General features: G+C 49.1%; 1 protein-coding gene across 1 annotated transcript in view; it reads right to left on the minus strand.

Annotated features, from left to right (window-relative positions):
- ACSS1 (acyl-CoA synthetase short chain family member 1) overlaps positions 1–17,701 on the minus strand; it is a 38,614-nt gene that overhangs the window by 13,530 nt on the left and 7,383 nt on the right. The window contains exons 3-8 of the mRNA XM_037405097.1: positions 10,124–10,323; positions 8,457–8,632; positions 5,638–5,790; positions 3,768–3,915; positions 3,335–3,472; positions 2,690–2,782 (exon numbers count right to left, since the gene is read on the minus strand). Of these exons, the coding sequence (XP_037260994.1) occupies positions 2,690–2,782; positions 3,335–3,472; positions 3,768–3,915; positions 5,638–5,790; positions 8,457–8,632; positions 10,124–10,323 (908 nt within the window). The remainder of the gene's footprint in view (positions 1–2,689; positions 2,783–3,334; positions 3,473–3,767; positions 3,916–5,637; positions 5,791–8,456; positions 8,633–10,123; positions 10,324–17,701) is intronic.

Consider the following 17,701-nt stretch of genomic DNA (forward strand, 5'->3'; position numbering starts at 1 on the left):
TGAAGTCTGTCTCTTTAGAGGCAGAGCTGGCAGAAGAAAAGCTGTGCTTCCACATTGCCTGTGCCCGTGCTGTCAGCACAGTGCAAATCCATGCAATCCTTCAGCAAGGACAGCAGAGTCTGAGCAGGGGGGGTGATGCATCAGAACAGGCTAACTTCTGCCCTGGGTAAGTCACCCCTGGCAGCAGCATTGAGTGTGTGCTCTGCCACCATTATCCTCACCGCCACAGACAGACTGGACTAACTGTTTTGGGGGGATCCACCTCAGGAGCACCAGCCCAGTCTAAATTGCTGTAAGATGATGCCAACAACAAAAGCTTCCAGGGCCTATTCAGGGATGTCTTTCAAAACCACACTTTTGTTCACAGCTGTACCTTTTTTACAAAACCAATGACAGAAGTAAAAATACCTAGTGTCTCTTCTGCACTGTGAAGGGCTACACCTGAAACTCCAACACAGCTTTGTTTCTATTACTGTCGATCACAGCACAGCACTACCTAATATTTTAACAGTAAGAGCCACAGGAATTTTCACCACCCTCATCTGCACGTACCACACTACTTAAATTGCTTCTCATAATTGCTATCTCACTCATCTGCCCATCCAATGACTTTCAAGTGGATTCTTAAATCACCATTTGCTGATCTTTATGCCTACCAGCCTTTATTAGCTGGCAACGCATTGCTGCTTCAGAAAGCAATGTAACACAGAGGACACTGCATACAACAGCACAATTAACAAGCGATATTGAAATCTTATATGAGAGGTGACACCACAGGACCACAAGCAACATCCATCAAACTGTTTCTATGATCTTCCACGCTCCCTTCACGTTCAAATGGTGTATATAATATTTCCAAGGTTTATTTGGCTTCCTCTTCATTGGTAGCATCAGCTGTGGAGAAAGATTGATTCTGCTTTCTAACAAAATCCATTTAATGAATATTTATCATTGTATTATGCTTCCAGGAGCTGGTAACTATGCAAAACAGTGCCTGCTTCCAGGTAATACTGCAGTTACAGACTGTCCAGCAAATGTTCTTCAACCCCTCATCTGACAGTTGTTGCTCCAAAAACTCTGGAGAAATGATGTTTAATGAAGAGATCTAACCCTGTACCTTGGAGGAAACATTAAGCACTGCATGCACACTGCACGCACCAGTTAACCGAAGACAAACAAATGAAAAACCTTTGAGGCAAAAAGAGATTCTTCTCAACTCCACCACTGTGATCAACTGCTTCTCCATGGCATTTTATTTCAGAGCAGTGAGGAGGAAAGCATATAGGACCTAGCCAGTCAGCTCTCCTTCTGCTCAGCATGTGAGAACGCAGATGGTTTAAGAGATCGGTAGTTAAAGTAGACAGTAGTTAACGTTGCTGCTCTGAATTCTGAGGTTGTTTTATTTCAAATCTGGAAATTAAAAGAGTCTGCAAGTCTGGTCTGGATTAAAATGGAACTTGGTTGTGTGCCAGAAGCTAATTCATCACACTGAGATGGGCCACAGGGATCCTTGAAGAGAGAGCCTGCTAGCAGGAATAAGGATGAAATCAAGAGCAGGAAAGAAAGAAAGAAAATTGACTGGAAAGAGAATAAATATTCTGCCCAACGGCAGCTAGAAATTTAAGAGTTGGGGTGGCTTTTTTTCAGCTAAGGCAGAATGCCAGCAGCTGTGCTACATCCTTAGAGTCCATGGCTCTATCTATCTATCTAGATTGCTCTTTCTATCACGGCAAACCGTGGTTCACGACCCGAGGACATACTGCAGGACACCGTTAGCACCTCTTGGAGGCTGGTGCCCAGAAGAGAGGAGCAGGTGCTGAGGAAGGAGCCGGGAAGGAGCTGCAGTGGCCTCTCTCTGCTGCTGGCCAGGGAGGGCAGGAGGCAGGGACCAGCTCTGCTCCAGCTGGAAGGGGATTTATGAGAGCCGGTCTCTTGGTCCAGCAGGTTGTAAATGGAAAACAAGCCGTTACCGATGCACACAGCTGGGCCGAGCCTGCTGCCAAACCAGAAGCACGCTCCTTTTTGAGGCATCAAAGGTCCAGGGCCAAAGCAGCTATGGCATGCTGCTTTGCTCCTGAGAGAAGCTGCTCCCGGGCAGCCGGGTGGCACCACCGTCCCCTTCGCACCCGGCCCACTGCCAGCCAGCCCCCCAGCCCGCCCGAGCAGCCACGCCGCGTCCCTGCGGCTACGCTGCTTAGCCCTCCATCCTCCTCCAAGCATTCCCGGAGAGGGAAACAAAGCACATCTGAGTACAGATTGTGGCTGGATGGTGCTATAAATGCCTTTTCATGATAAGACCATACCAAGGTCAGTACAGTTGGGTAAACAGCTGAAAATGAGGTTTCCGATTCAAGCTGCCCACTCCCAGCTTTACCCAGAAATTCAGTCTGTGCCTCCTGTTTCTAAAACAAATTGAGATTTTCTGGCATTCAAAATATCAAAGAACATTTAGAGGGGAAAAGAAAAAAAGAAAAAAAACCCAAACACACACATACAAAAATCCCCAAACATTGCTTTTATAAGTCATTACATGGCTGTTGTGGGCTGAAACTCCCCAGTGACTCTGACCAGAACGCCAGGAGGGGTTTCTCAGCAGACTCCTTGGATCAGATTGAAAGGCATGACATCCCCCCCACCCCCAGCCCCCAGCAGCAGCCAGGCCCCCCCGCGCCCCCCCCGCCGGCTTTACCTGTCTGCCACCACGTGTCCACGAGGGTGCAGCGCCCTTCTCCCACCACCCAGTAGAACCAGTGCCAGGCTTCGCTGTTGATGGGCTCTCCCACTAGACCAACACAAGAGAGGAAGCGGCCTCAGCCTCGGGGTTGAGGGCAGCTCGTTCTCCCTTTGGGGGAATTTTGCTGAATGCCCAATCTGTAAGCAGAATGCTTACAGCGTTTTGGCTGGGATGTGCAAAGGACTGCAATGCATTTACATAACCAAGGACTGACCCTTTTCCAGAAAGACCAAGTAACTAATCAATGCAGGTCACATATAACAACCTCTAGGACTGTATATAATGCAAGAAAATGCTGCTTGGGTCACCTATGCCAGTGAAATCCAAAGTGATATCATTTACCACTGGATAAATCTTTTTAGCAAAGAATGTGATTCTGCAAAATAAGCTAGGAAGTAGGGAATCACACTAAGGTTCAACAACCCCAGCTTCAGCTTGCTTCTCCTTCTGCTGAGAAAAATATATGAAAAGCCAGACCGGAGCCTGCTTTATTATCTATTTTTAACCACATCCCATCCGGTCAGCTGAGCTCTTCTGGTACCTTCATTTTACCAGCGAGAACTCCCTGTCTTTTTCAGATGAAGATTTCATGCCCACTACCTGATCCCAAGGTCTTCAAGGAAGATCTGTCGTATTTCTTCACCCACTCTTCTCCATAATTCAGCAGCAAACGTATAGCTGTAGGTGCTCCATAAAACTGATTAATTTTCAACCTTTGTACCACTTCCCAGTAACGACCTGCAAAACCACAAGAGATGTTCTACCTGCCCAGCACCGACACACCGCTGCCAGTGCTCTGCAGGAGGGTTAACAGCCAAAGCTACAGCTATGCCTGCTGTGAGTTCAGAGGAAAACCAATGGCAACTTCCCCACCACCACTATGGACACACAGATGTTCCTGAATGCCGTAGACACACATTCCAAAGAAATAGATCTTCCCTCCCCGGAGCAGGCAGGTCACACCGGCCAGGTTTCTAAATGCCCTTTATCACACTGCCATGTCTAGCCAAACCTTTGGCCACCACCTCTTCACCTGGGTCAGGGTACACCGGAGTGCTTTCAAAGAGGACGGAGGTGGCTCCGTTGCAGAGCGGTCCATACACAACGTAGCTGTGTCCCGTGATCCAGCCGATGTCAGCCACGCAGCCAAACACATCGCCTTGCTGGTAGTCAAAGACGTGCTGCAAAGACAAACGTAAGGCCACTCTGCTGGCAGGCAGCCAAGAGCTGAAAGGTGAGATGCTGGACTGGGCACCCAAGCGGGAGTGGGAAGGCAAACAGGGCAAGCGGAGGCAGGCACATGGGACAGCAGCAGAAAGGCCGGACCCAGGGGAAGAAGCCAGTCAGAGGGAGCAGCAGCAGGGCTCCCAGGTTCCTGGATGCTTTTGCAAACATATAGGGAGCACGGCTGTACCGGCAGCTGCTCGGATTGGAACAACAAAGCTACAACCAAAGCCCTGAGCCCTGGATACTTAAGGTCACCTACTCCAGGCAGCCCACATGGGAGGCATAACCCTGAACTGCAGGGAGCTGCAGACCTCGGAGGCTCAGACCCCTCACCAGTATCACCAGGTTTCCCTGAGAAAGCTGGAGTAACCAACAGGTGACCATAAAACATTTTCTGAGAAATTTTCTTAGCTGCTCAGCTTTTCTATCAGCGTACTGCTTTCCAGATGCCACCTGCAACCCGATGCCACCAGATGCAACCCTGCTGATCAAATTCAAGATAAAGATTGTTGAGAACTCATTATCTTATCCTGGTTATGGAAGATGCTTCCCACTGTAAATCTAACTCCTCTACATATGGTGAAGAGGTCCTGACTCACAAGGCAGAATCAGCTTTACGTTTTAACTGAAAGAAAGTGGATCAGAACTAAAAGAAAACCCCATGAGTGTGTGACCAGTGTCACACATGAGTGTGCAAAGACCACAGAGGCCACACATGTCAGCTGATCCCTCTACCCAGGAGAGCCATTCTCACCTTACTTTCACAAGTGCCTTTCCCTCTCAGGCTCTGAAGTTCCCCAAAGGGACCACAGCTGCATACAGTGCCTCCCTGCACGCCAGGGTCTACCTTCTGGACTAAGAAAGAGATGCCTTGGAGATTATGTTGTCACATAGAAAAGCTGATGTAACAAATACCCTTCATGCAGAGAAGTCTTGATACTTGCACATTCAGATCTTCTAAAAATTCTGCTGTGTCAGCTCAAGGAAAGAAAACCTCTGCCTGAATTCACAATTACAAACAGGGCGATACCACTACACCCAGGTAGAGATCTTTCACTACAGTCCTCTCCATATCTCACTGTTAGCTTTTCATAGGCAGAGCTCGGACCAGAAGCTTCAAGAAGCAGTCCCTTGACTTTTTTTTTTTTTCCCATGAGAAAGGGAGTTAAAACATTTAGCCTAGATCACATAGAAAAGCAGCAGAAAGGTGCAACCACAGAGCATGAATGTAATCTTTGATCTTCAGACAAGTGCTACGCAAAGAGGTTGTTTTATGAGTTCACATCCTCTGAAATAAAAAAGGCCAGCATCCTACTGAAAAAAATACCACAGTAATATTCACACTACCCATGCCAGTAAGATACTTACCAGAATCTCCTCAGCCACATCACTTTAATGTCCCCAGATTCTGGCCTGCCACATTAGCACATTTTAAATGCAAAAGTGGCAGCACTGCAGTTTCCTTCCTTTTGTAACTCCAGCCTCTCATTTGCATAGTATTATATTCCCCAGAAACAAATCCTGAAGATTAATTACATGTTTTCAGACGTTTTTCTGTTTGTTCACACCCCATAAGCCAGCTGAGCAGTGAACACCGAATACAGCACCTCTCACCACACTCGTTAGTACTGTGGGAAGGTGAGCGAACCTTTTCCAGAGGATGCAGCTGAGTTTACCTTGTGCGTGACAGCAGCGTACAGCAGATATCCAGCCTGGGTGTGAACAATTCCTTTGGGCTTCCCAGTGCTGCCCGAGGTATACAGCATGAAAAGCACGTCTTCGCTGTCCATGCTCTCTGGAGTGCATACAGAAGCTGCCTTGGCCATCTCCTAAGAAAAAAAAAAGGTGGTAATGGCAGAAAGACTTAGGTTATATGGAGCCAACCAATACTCCCACACCTGTAAGCGCGTCAGTAGTGTCCAGAGACAAGAACCACCATTGCTGCTGCTCCCTCACAGACTTCCATGGGTGTATCATGGGTTATATGTGCTCACCTAGCAGAAAGGTCCCTGCGGACACACAGCACCCAGCCTTTCCACCGATACCTCTGCTGGGTCCAGAAGTCAAGGGGATTTGGCCAGATAAAATAACATTTCAGGAGAAAATGGTAGGTCATAGCTTACATCTCAAGCCTTTGCAAGCTGCTAGTAGAAAAAAAAAAAAAAAAGACGGGACTGCAAACATGAACCACACTTGACAGCAGCAGCAAAGCTGGCTGGTACTGTTTAGGGCCTTCCCTTTCCCTCGAAAACTGCAGTGCTGCAGTTAAACTGAGCGTTCACCTCCCTTCTCTGGCCATCATCATTGAGGGACTGATCCTCAAATTCCAATTGCTTCTACTGGTGAGGAGGAGAGTGCTTTACGCTCCTGCCTCCGTCCCTCCTCTCATGCTCCATGGTTTGCTCAGGTGGGTGAGATCCTCTCCCTCACCGCTACGGTCAGAGCCACAGGAGGGAAGGATGTGATGTCCTACTAGGGCAGAGCCAACTTTTGGTCCGGCTTGTGTGCCCAGTCCAGCAGAGCAAGGGGAAATAACATGCTCTGAAAGAGATGCTTGTAGCAAGATGAACCTTGTAGCAGCAGAGGGCTTCTCTGCCCAGACTGTAAGATTTTGCAGGACGAAGTTAAGGTTTTTTCTTATCCACATACAAACTTGCAATAATCGCTGTGTGTTCCAGATGCTCAACATATGGCTGTAAAAAAAGCACAGCTGGCTTGCTTCTCTCAGGCTCTGTACTGTCCTAGATGAATAATCATGCCTGCAAGGGTTATTAAGTAGCTCTTTGAAGGAATTTCTTAGGTAGAACCTTTTTACAAGGCTATGCCATAAACACGCTGTATTTACAAGTGAACACTACCAATGGCAGGCCCAGTTGTTTAAAAGTGTCTGACAAACAAAGCTTAATAAAATACGCAGAGTCGACAGTGTCAGATGTAATTCTTAGCCTCCGAGTTACAGCTGTCCTGCTCAGCTCAGGTATTTATTGTGACATTTCAGCACTGCCAATTCAGGCTGACTTGCCAGGTTTTGAAACTCAGATGGAGTTCTCATGCTCCATCACAACATGAACTCCAATTGTGCAGTAAGCCACTGCACAAGAGCTGGAAAGCACAATGGCTGTAAAGATCAGCAATGACAGTTAACAGCATTAATGGTTTAATTCTTGTGTTTCAGACACTGCAAACTGACCACGGGCTGAGCTCAGCTCTTGGGTCACCAAAGCCTCTCAGGCTGTTTGCACACTAAGGAAAATCATCAGAATGCGCTTTGTGGAGTAAGAAGGAGTAAAAGAGTTTCCGACTAAAACCTGCCTTCTCTGTCTAACTTGCCCTAGCAGTTGCTCCTATCTCATGTGACCAGCACAGGGACGCCTGAGTAATTATCTTAGCTGCAGATGGGTGACTTCCAGGCATTATTACGATGAGTAGTTTCTGTTTACTGCTGCCAGTGAACTGATAAAACTACTTCTGCGTTAGGCTGCAGTCCCATATGTACCAGCTACATACATTAAAGCAACAGCTGTTTTCTCCCCCAAGAAACACAGGTTCTAAACATACCCAGGCCACCACTGTCGTCCCATCACAGGGCAACCATGACACCGTCCATAGGCTGTACTAAAGCCTTGCCAGGAACTTAATTATTTCTGCACTGCCTTTCAATAGCGTCCAGTCTGAGTGTGCGTATGACAAACCATAACAGAGCGTCTGAACACAGTATGACCGCAGCAGCAGTGGCATTAGTGTGCTCAGTCTCAGGAAACACTCGCTCCTTAAATCTCAGCACTGTTTGCAAGATGACTAGAATGGAGCAGCATACCCGCTGCCCATGCTGAGAAGAATCAGATACAGACTAAGCCACTTCAACTCACAATCCTAGCAGACTGAAAATACAGGCAATCCATTTGAGGATGAAGATGCAGATGCCATAAGGGGCAGCTCCTTTTCATCTGCAGAACTCAGGTCTCAAAGTTGCAGATGAAGAGAAAGCTGACCTAGCCAACACTCAGACCTGAAAGGAGTTACCCAGAGTGGCAGTGGGTGTCTGCAGAGCTGGGTGACTGCAGGGACGTACAGATGCTGTCACTGCAACGCAGCTGTATCCATCAGCCCCCCGGGGTACAGTCATCGACGGCAGACCTGGTACGGCCACACGAGAGTGCCAAGCTGCAGTGCAGCCGCTGCTTCATAGACTTTTAGCTCGGCACACGTAGCAGGGAAAGCATGGAGACTGCCTGATCTTCCCTGGCTGCCAATTCCCAGCGTAGCCTACCACGGATCAAAGGCCAAAGTATGCACGATCTATACATTCAGCAAGACTCTCACACACTTGTTCTGAGCAGCCCTGCATCAGGTCTCTCAGAGAGGTCTTACTCAGAGGTGTTAGCTGGTCCTTACATTTATTAGTGCACCATATTTTGCTCCCCCAGCAGAGTAAACATCACATACTTCAAGAAACATCAGGGGAAACAGGCAAGGTTTACCAACGTCAACATACCTCCTCAAGGGGAATATCAGAGTCACCCATCTGGACTTTGTTATCTGTCCTCTGAGCCACAAAGACGTGTTTGATGCTTGGGCAGTTCTTCACAGCTTCATCCACAGTCATCTTCAGCTCTACAATCCGGCCTCCCCTGACTCCCTGGTTGTAGGTGATAACTGCTTTGCATCCAGCTAAAAAGAGAAAGCATTAGCAGACATACTACCCTGTCTCCCAGATTAGTATGTGCATCCTGCTTTCATTACTTTTGGGGATGATGTACAGGACAACATATGTGACAAATACTTAGAACTTCTATCAATCAGAAACAGTCAGTGACACTGACAAAAACACTTTAAAACCTGAGACCACAGAGTTTAGGGGCAGCTGGAAACTCCACTGGTTATCTGGTCCATCTCCCCTACCCCAAAGCAGGGTCCACTCCAGCTAAACCATTTCTGACAGCTGTCAGTCAAACCTTCCTAACATGCTCCCATGGTACCTGCTCTACCATCTCACCACCAGTCCACTCCAATGCCTATCGTGAACACCAGAAAGCCTTTCCCGATGTCTAGCCCAAGTACCACTCACTGCAATTTAAACGCCTCTGTTCCTCCTAGCAAAATTGACATGCAGAACAGTTTCTTCCCCATTACCCATGCTATGGTGAATCCTGCTGCGTTAGGCCAGCAGCTCACGTGCTGCAACCAGCACAAGGCTTCCTGCAACCGCAGCGAGCCAGCACCTCTGCCCCTTGCTCCTCCTCTCTCCAGGGCCACATGTAAGCGTCCACTGCAAACTGAACGGCACCAAACTCGGCAGCCTCCCGGAGGCATCACCCTGCTCCGGTACCCGCAGCCCTCTGAAACTCACCGGTCCCTCGAGGGGAAACCTCCGGCAGCCACCTCACACAGCAGCGCCCCAGCACAGCACTTTGAACTGTACCACGCCATGGTACTACAGAGCTGTGGTGGTGGAGGAATGGCTCTTTGACCCATCACCTCCGCACAAAGCGGCCAAAAGTGTGGGACAGCTAAAACCTGTACTTGCTCTCTATAGATTAACTCTACTAAAACAGGAAAAAAAGAAAAAAAGCGCATGAAAATTGCTTTAAGACTTACTCCCTCACACTAGCCATACAGAAACTGATGTGACTGCTAGGACGTGAGCCACTTGCTATTTTGTTCTTCTGCTGGTATTTTTAGCATTACTTTTTACATAATCACAGTACCAGTGCTTTGGGCTAAGAACAGCTCTGGCTGTTGGTACAGCGGCTAACAGAGCAGGGGCAGGCTGCCAGCACCTCCAGTGCTATACATAAATCAAAGTATCACAACCAAGACTGCAGAATTAGCACAGTGCAGCAGTATCAAAGAAACACTGCGATTACACTGCGAAAGAACAAATCAGGCCGTTCCTAAGCTCTGGTTTTCCCTCCAGCTTCACCGCTGTCTGGCAGTAACCCAGTGCAGACTGAACACTGAACAATTTATGAAGTATTTTAAGGGCAGAGAATACTGCATCTGCCACTACAGGAAAGCTCTCCACAGGACTCTGCAAGGAGAGCAAACTGTCCCACCAGCTGAGAATGAACCTTTTCTCTTTTTGCCAAGAAAACACGGAACTGGGATATGCCTCGGAGCAGTGTCCAGAGGGGTTTAGCTCCCCCGTCTGCATCTACTTACAGTCCATGATCCTCCCAGCTAAGGACTCTGCGCTGAATCCAGCGAAGACCACAGTGTGAATGGCACCGATCCTGGCGCAAGCCAGCATGGCTGCCACAGACAAGGGAGACACGGACATATAGATGGCCACCTTGTCCCCCTTCTGTATCCCATATTTCTTCAGGGTGTTGGCAAGACGGCAAGTCAGATCCAGAAGTTCCCTGCAGCACAGAAGCAATGTTATCATGCGACCGCCCAACCTGTTTTATGCGGGGGAGCAAAAAAAAAGGATGAACTTGAACCAAGCCAGGCATCACCATCACCTCTGGACCTTGTCAGCTCAGCAGTATCGGGCACGCCAGCTTTCACATCTTTAAAGAACGGTGGCCTGGGGTGCGGTGAGAGCCAGACTGCTCCTGCCACTGCGGAGAGAAGCAAAGGGGGGCAGAGAGCCACATGCTGCGGAGGGATGAGCAAGCACCACTGGTGCAGGCCCGGGCTCCGCTGTGGGCACAGCAGCCAGCAAGCCAGTGGCTACGCTGCTGCCTCCAGAAGTCAGCATCTTCTTTAGCCACCTTTGATGCCTTTTTTTATCTACGAGGCTCAGTCAGAAGCTACTGGGAACACACGTGCGATAAACTCCAGGTGCAATGGAAGCGTTGTCCAAAGCCTCCCAGCACTGTTTATGTTGGGGAACTGCTGGAAGTGCTGCACAGCTAGCAACTCTCTTTAAGCTGCAAGGGTAAACAATGCATTTGCATGCATAAGGATGAAAAGGAGAAGTCCTGAGACACTTGTGTAAGTAGCAGATTTTACAAGACTCAAAGCTGGATCACCCACAGCCCGAATTCGTCCCGTCACTTCACCCTGCTGTGCTGCAGAGTGCAACGGCCTCACAGAACAGAGATACGGCTCCAAGCAAAACTGCAGCCAGTCCCACACAGAGGAACTTGGGAACATTGAGAACAGCAATAAAAGGCTCTTTTCACCGGGCTTGCTGCTGCAACACACTGACTTAATGGCAGAAATGATCCTCTAAGGAACAAAAAAGCAGTTTGTGGGGAAGGACTTGAGCACTGCACACTTATTCTGATGCCCACACGGGGGAAAAACGCACCGGCAGGCGTGCCTGGACCAAGGTGTTGTCAGGAACTGAACAGCCCTGTGTGCCTGCAGTGGAAGGGCTTTGAGGAGGAGACAGGTAACTGCCAGGTGAGGAGTGGTGTCACAACAAGGAAGGAGGCGACCCTCACAAGGGGCATCCCTACTGGTGCCAGCCACCAGCTCAGAGAATGAGACTTGCAGAGTCCACCAGGAATGAAAATTGTCCTCTGGGTTCAGGAACTTGCTGAGTACCATGGCCTGGAGAAAACAGGTATCTTCTGCTCCCCAGCACAGCCATCTTCAGTCTGTCACCTGTGAACCCGGAAGGGGTCTGTAGGCTACACACCAGGGGCTCCAGAAACTGTTAACAAACAAATGAATTTTGGGGGTCTGCATTCCATAAAAAGCTGCAAAGCATGAATCTACCAATGTATCCTTATCTCCCAAAACTGACTGTAGCTGTGAAAAAACAACCAAACAAAACCACTTTTCAGCTGGTGGCTAAGCTGCAAAAAATAAAATGTTTCTGGTCCATCAAAAATGTTTCATTTATTTTTTGTAAACCAATTCCAGCTGGAAATAGGCAAAGCCCAAGTACTCCACTTCGGAGATGTCATAATGAAACCATGGGCTGAGAATAACTTGGCAAATTACTTCTTTAGGGTAAAACTCCATCTGCACTGGGAGGGCAGTGAAGTAACACAGCCATAAAGTACGAAGGCAGATACAGTGATGGCTGGAGGGATACCACTTCCCTATCACCTTCTGGAAAACGAGCCTCGAACCCCAACCACAGCACTTTCTGTTACTTATTTTAAGACTGTTCCTGTCGCATTAAGCAAACAGACCGCTCCTAGAGCACAGGAACCCCGAGCGGTGGCCGGCCGTGCTCAGTGCCTGCTCTCTGGTAGCAGCTGCCACCACAGAAAGACCACAACGCTGCAGAACGCAGATACCAGGTGGCTTTACCGCAGAGCAAATGTCCTCCCAATTCCTTACAGCTGGAGATCAGCCTAAACCCTAAAGGCAGCATTCAGTACCTGCTCTTCATGGCTTCAGCCCTTCATGGCTGTTCCTGCCATCTGCGTACATGCAGTCTGTTAGATGCGTTACTTTGCTTACTTTTACAAAGTTCATGAACAGAGTGACTCTGGACAATAATGACTTCTTCCCACACAACGTTTGTTTTTGTGCCTTGTCCTAAAAGGTCACATCCTCTGGTCCAGAATTCATCTGATGCTGCCTTAGAGAGAAGTCTCTATGTGGATAAACATTAAAGAGCCAAACCAAAATGAAGTGGCTCAACTGCAGGGCACAGGAGGTGAAGCAAACCCCCGTGTGAGAAAGCAAAATAACCCCCACTTATCTGCGAAGGAAATCACTAAGTGCTTGCAGAGCTGCAGCCTCTTTCCTCTGAACAGAAACGCCCACCGAGCTCTGCCCAGGGTGCCCTGTCTGAGCAGCTCCATCGTGCGCTTGTTTATTCAGGACTCGGTGCCGTGACAGCAGAAGCTCCCATTGTGGTTTTTTTTTATTATTAACCCCGATTTAACATTTGCTTAAAGAGCGGGTGTGAGCAAGCTGATAGACAATAAGGACCAAGCCTTTAACCCCTGGATCTATTCCCTTTACCTTCTCCTTTGTGCTCTGAAAGGCCCCGGGGGTCCCTTGGTGGTGCAGCACATGGGGGAACAGACACAAAGGCAAAGAGAAGGTGAAGCCAAGAATTCCAGCAAAGAAATCCACAAAGCCCTGAGCATCAGGCGTGTCTTCTGGCTCCTGTCAGCAGCTCAGGCTTCCCCTCCAGTTCAAGAAAGGGAGTCATAGAAATTCTGTGCCCCTGTCCCCTTCACGCACGTTTCGCTATCTAACCGGCAGGAAACAAGCACATGCCAGCAGGTTACACATTCCTAGTACCTAACCTAGATGTGCCTCCAGGTGCAACAAGCACCCTGCAGGCTCGCTGCCCTGAAGAACTAGGTGGGACAGGCCACACTGATCCAAGTAGGAGGAAACGGTGGCCACTGCCCTCTGCACCTGTGCTCTGCCAAGCTCAGCATCGCTGTGCCATTGAACACTGGAGGGCTGCACACAGGGAGGGCTCTGCCTCCCATCCACACCCAGAAGGGGTGGCAGTGGCAAGGCGTATCTACTGAAAACATACATCAGAGCTAGATGCTGTCACCCTGGAACTGGTGAGACAGGGCGTAGGAAGGCACCCTCACTGAGCTTCTGCCCACCGCAACGTGGGGTACTGAGGAAGGGCAGAAACAGCAGAGGCTGAAAACATCTACCCTGAAAGGGCTCAGCCAGCGCCAGCAAAGGACAGAGGGTGGCCAGAGGCTCAGAGCAGATATGCACTGCTCCTGCAAACCACAAGAAGAGGGAGAAAGGCAAAATCAATCCCAAGCGATGCTCACTACCCTCCAAAGGATTTCAGCGCAGCTGCCCAAGCAGACAGTGCAGAGCAGGGCACGATGCTCAGCAGAGGCAGGCAGGACAGCCACTGGAGGCAGGTGAAGCCACGGGGCACACAGAGGGTGCCAGGGCACCCGGCCCCCTGCACACAAAGCAGGCAGACAGCAGCAGGATCTCAGCAGAGCCACTGCAGAAGGAAACGTGCCACGACAAAAGGAAGCGCCCGGCCCTGCTGGGCAGAGACAGCAGAGAAACTGCCAACTCAGTTCGTGGTGCAACAGCCTGCAGATCCTCTGCGAAAGCAGACTGTAAGAGCTGAGAGCAAGTAAGAGAGCAAACCAGGCAGCAGAACGCCACTGCAGTGGGTAAAGTATCAGGGTAAAGCTGAGAAACGGGGAAGCAGCAACGCGTTGGGCCTGGGAGGTGAGGGCGTTTACACAGGAGGAAGAACAGTACATACATATAGCATGTGCTTGTAAAACAAAGCAAGCTGGAGTGTAGGTGCATTACAGAACATAGGCAGGGAAGGTTATTATCACACGTGGAGGAGATTCTGGACTTGCTTTCAGAGAATGTCATCTTTCAGTTGAAAATGCAGACGAGCTCAAACCATTCACTGTACTGCATGTGAGGGTAGATCACGGCTGAACATGGATTTCATGTGAATTTACCCATCCCACCCTGCACACCTCCAAACCCAGAGGGAAGGACTGACTGTCTTACCCCAGCGACACACCTGCTCGTGGTGCAAATGACACACTGACAGGCTTTAACCACCATGCACAAGAGCTCTGCAGAGCGCCGGGTCTCCCCCCGGTGCCAGCACAAAACATGCACAGGGAGAGGCTGGGCTGCACAGAAATTCCCCTGCCAGGTTCCTAACGACCACCCTGTCGCAGAGCTCGTGGGTTTACTCTCCTGACCCACAGCCTGCTGGTTTCCCTCAGCTTTGGAGCAAGCCCTTTGCACAGCTGCTTCATGTCACAACCCGCTGGAAAACCATCTCCTCCAGGGACAGAGCAGGCTGCTCCCACTGCTTCCCAGCCGCCCTGTAACACAGTACTGCCGTGGCGAGCAACACGTCCCAAATTTGCAAGGGCTCGGGAATGCAGCTTGCGATGCTTGCTCTGCCTGATCTCTTTCCTGACCTACCTGCAGCCTTGTTTCACCTGCTCTAGCTGTAACAGCAATTCTTCTAATTGACCAGGTAACCACAGCCAATTTTTTTAATCTGTCTTTATGTTTTTATGCTACCATCATGGGTTAACAACCCTAATGTAAGGCAGGCAGGCCTGGTATGGTAAGAGGTCTTGAGAAGCGGAGACACAGGAGGTGGTACGAAGGACAACAGGCGTGGGACGGAGCACAGGCTCTGGCAGCCCCACGCTGCAAACAACAGTAAAAGAAATGTCAACGTGACGCTGGACAGAAGTGGCATCAGTGGTAACCAACAGGACCTCTTTCTTCCTTTTTCTGTAATAATTAGAACTTGAATAATATGATTAGAATGTTAAGGGTTCAGTAATACTAAGAATAGGCTCTTGGTGCTCTCCGTATAAGGTGTGCTTCCCTTTTTTGCCCATAAATGAGATGGTGAGTGTTAACACTCTTCTCTTCTAGAGACTCATCACCCCTGATGCAGGCATCTCCTCAGCTATCACAGCATCACTTCTGAGCACAAGACCTGCAAGGCTGGCCTGCCAGCAGAGCCAGCAGATCACTGTTCAGGCCAGAACTTCTGTTTAATCTAACAGACGGCAGCACTTCTCTCCCTTATCTTTACAACATCTCTGTTCAGTAACTACCAGACCGTATTTCTCCCAAAGGCCTCCCCCGGACAGCGCGGTGCCTGTGCTTCCAAAGCCCATTACAACAGCTCCTGTAAAGCCCATCACCAACACATGGTATTTCTCTGATGCATTTTAGGGATGCCTGGCAGAAACATTTTTCCAAGAATCTGATGCTATCTTTTGCCACAGCAAGACAGCCTGCAGCTTTCTAAACAAAGGAAGCTAGTTCTTTTTAAATCACACCAAGACTTTCTTTGGGAAACAGCCTTTTGCAAAGTGTTTCTAGACTTTTTCCTAATATATTCAGTGCTGTATATGGGCTTTACAGTGCCTGTTTGGGAGGCTCAGCACAAGCCACGTTCTCTGCTGTCTCAGTACACAGCTGGTTTAAGTATTTCTGGCAGTGACCATTTTATTTCCTGGAACCATAGTCGGGATCAGGCTGAAACTACTTGAAAATACCCCAAACAGGTTAGTGAAACAAACCAACCAACCAACCCACCCAAAACAACAACAAACAAAACAAACAAAAAAAAACCCCACCAAAATACAACCCACCCAGATCTGAGCATCTCTTAGCCCAATACCTTCATAGCTCACCTCCTAGCAGTTGCTCTACATGAATTATTGCGGAGCAGCAGAGTTCAGAGCATGCCTCTGTAGCCTGCAGTCACAGCACCGTGGGCATTGTCATTTGAGTTGTGGATTCAAGTTCCCTGAGACACAGTAGGTCATCATCCCCATCCCTTCTTCCTGGGTAAATGTTCTGGCCACAAGGATAATGCACAAACCTATTCTGCTTCTGTGACAGTGCTTCAGTTTCACCTTCTATTTCCCTCACTTTTTGCTAAATAGAGAAAACGTGTTTCCTTTTTCTCACCAGAAGGAAAAGTCAACATTTTTTTTCCATTTTCATGAAAATAACTGAAAAATATAAAGCTCAATGTGAGGCTTCTTGGCTGCACGTTCAATTGCTAAGCTGAACACGATTGTCCAGCCTTCCTGCAGACATCCTGAACCCAAGGCAAGGAAAAGCCCTTGTGACCTTTCTCAGGTGAGGAAGTGAAAAGTCCCTGAGCTGCCTTGGATGGGGAAATCCAAAAGCCTGGGCAAGATTTACTTGCAACTTCAGCTTAAGAAGCCAACACCAGAAAGAAGGAAAAGAGTTTGATGTCAATGAGAAACACCTTCCCCGCACAGCCCGGTAAGTCCCCACATGGCCTCCAGCTCCAGCCTGTACTGACATCTCTCACCAACACCACTTCACTGACATCTCTCACACAATTTTGACCATTTCAGCCCGGGCTGAGGAACCACCATCCGCCGCTTGTTGAAGGTATAGCTGCAAAGTAACTAATGAAGATGTCCAACCACTTCTCTCCCACCTGCCCTACAAAAAGCTACCAAGGACCCAAATTTCTGGCCCTTCAGCTTCTGCTTTCCTCTCTCCTTTGTGTTTTGCATTTTGAACATTCCCTCTGCCCGTGACATGTTCTGCACCAGAGCGAGCTCCTTTGTAAGCGAACCCTCTTCCACCGAGCCGCACCTGCAGCCCCCAGCCCGGGCAGGTCAGCTAACACGTGTTGCTGCCCGCTGCTTCACGCAGCTCCCTCCAGCAGGATCCACCGCATCCTGCAGTGCCAGGAAACACTGGCTCACAGGTGGCTAAACTGTAGGGACTGTGGCACACAAGGGAACACCAGAGAGAATAAATAACCCCATGTGAGACAGCGGGAGGTCTGGCATGGCTTTTAGCTGCTGTCTGTAACGTTCCCTGTTGCTAAGCTTACAGAGGCTGCAGCCACCAACTCCGCCTGCTTCTATAATGCACCTGATAATACAGTGCCCTTTAAAACCCAGGCTCAGTAGCGTGTTGGGGAATTCCTCTGCAATGTTTCAAAGTTCCTGGGTCCTGATAACATCCACAAAGCAGGACAGAACACTCCCAGCCTGGCTGGACCCAATAAATTCAGCCAGCTGCTCACAGCAGCACACTCCTGGGGGTTAACTGCTGCATCGCCACTGCCCTACCGATGTGCCCAGGGTGGACAGCCGGACCTCTTGATAACAGATTGGCAGGACCTGTCCCCACTTTGGTGACTACAGCCACCAGATCCCAGGAAGGTTGCGTGCCCCGTTGTCACAAAGCAGTAAAAAACCAAGCCTCCTGCCTAAACACTCAAAACTGGAGATAATTTGAAACTCAGCTGAGTTTCTACTTGATAAAAATGAGAGTGGGGAGGAAAGCACAAGAGGGACCATGGCACTTTTTTCCCCAAAAGGCTGA

The sequence above is a fragment of the Falco rusticolus genome, chromosome 12 (assembly GCF_015220075.1).
Source record: "Falco rusticolus isolate bFalRus1 chromosome 12, bFalRus1.pri, whole genome shotgun sequence".
Lineage (NCBI taxonomy): Eukaryota > Metazoa > Chordata > Aves > Falconiformes > Falconidae > Falco > Falco rusticolus.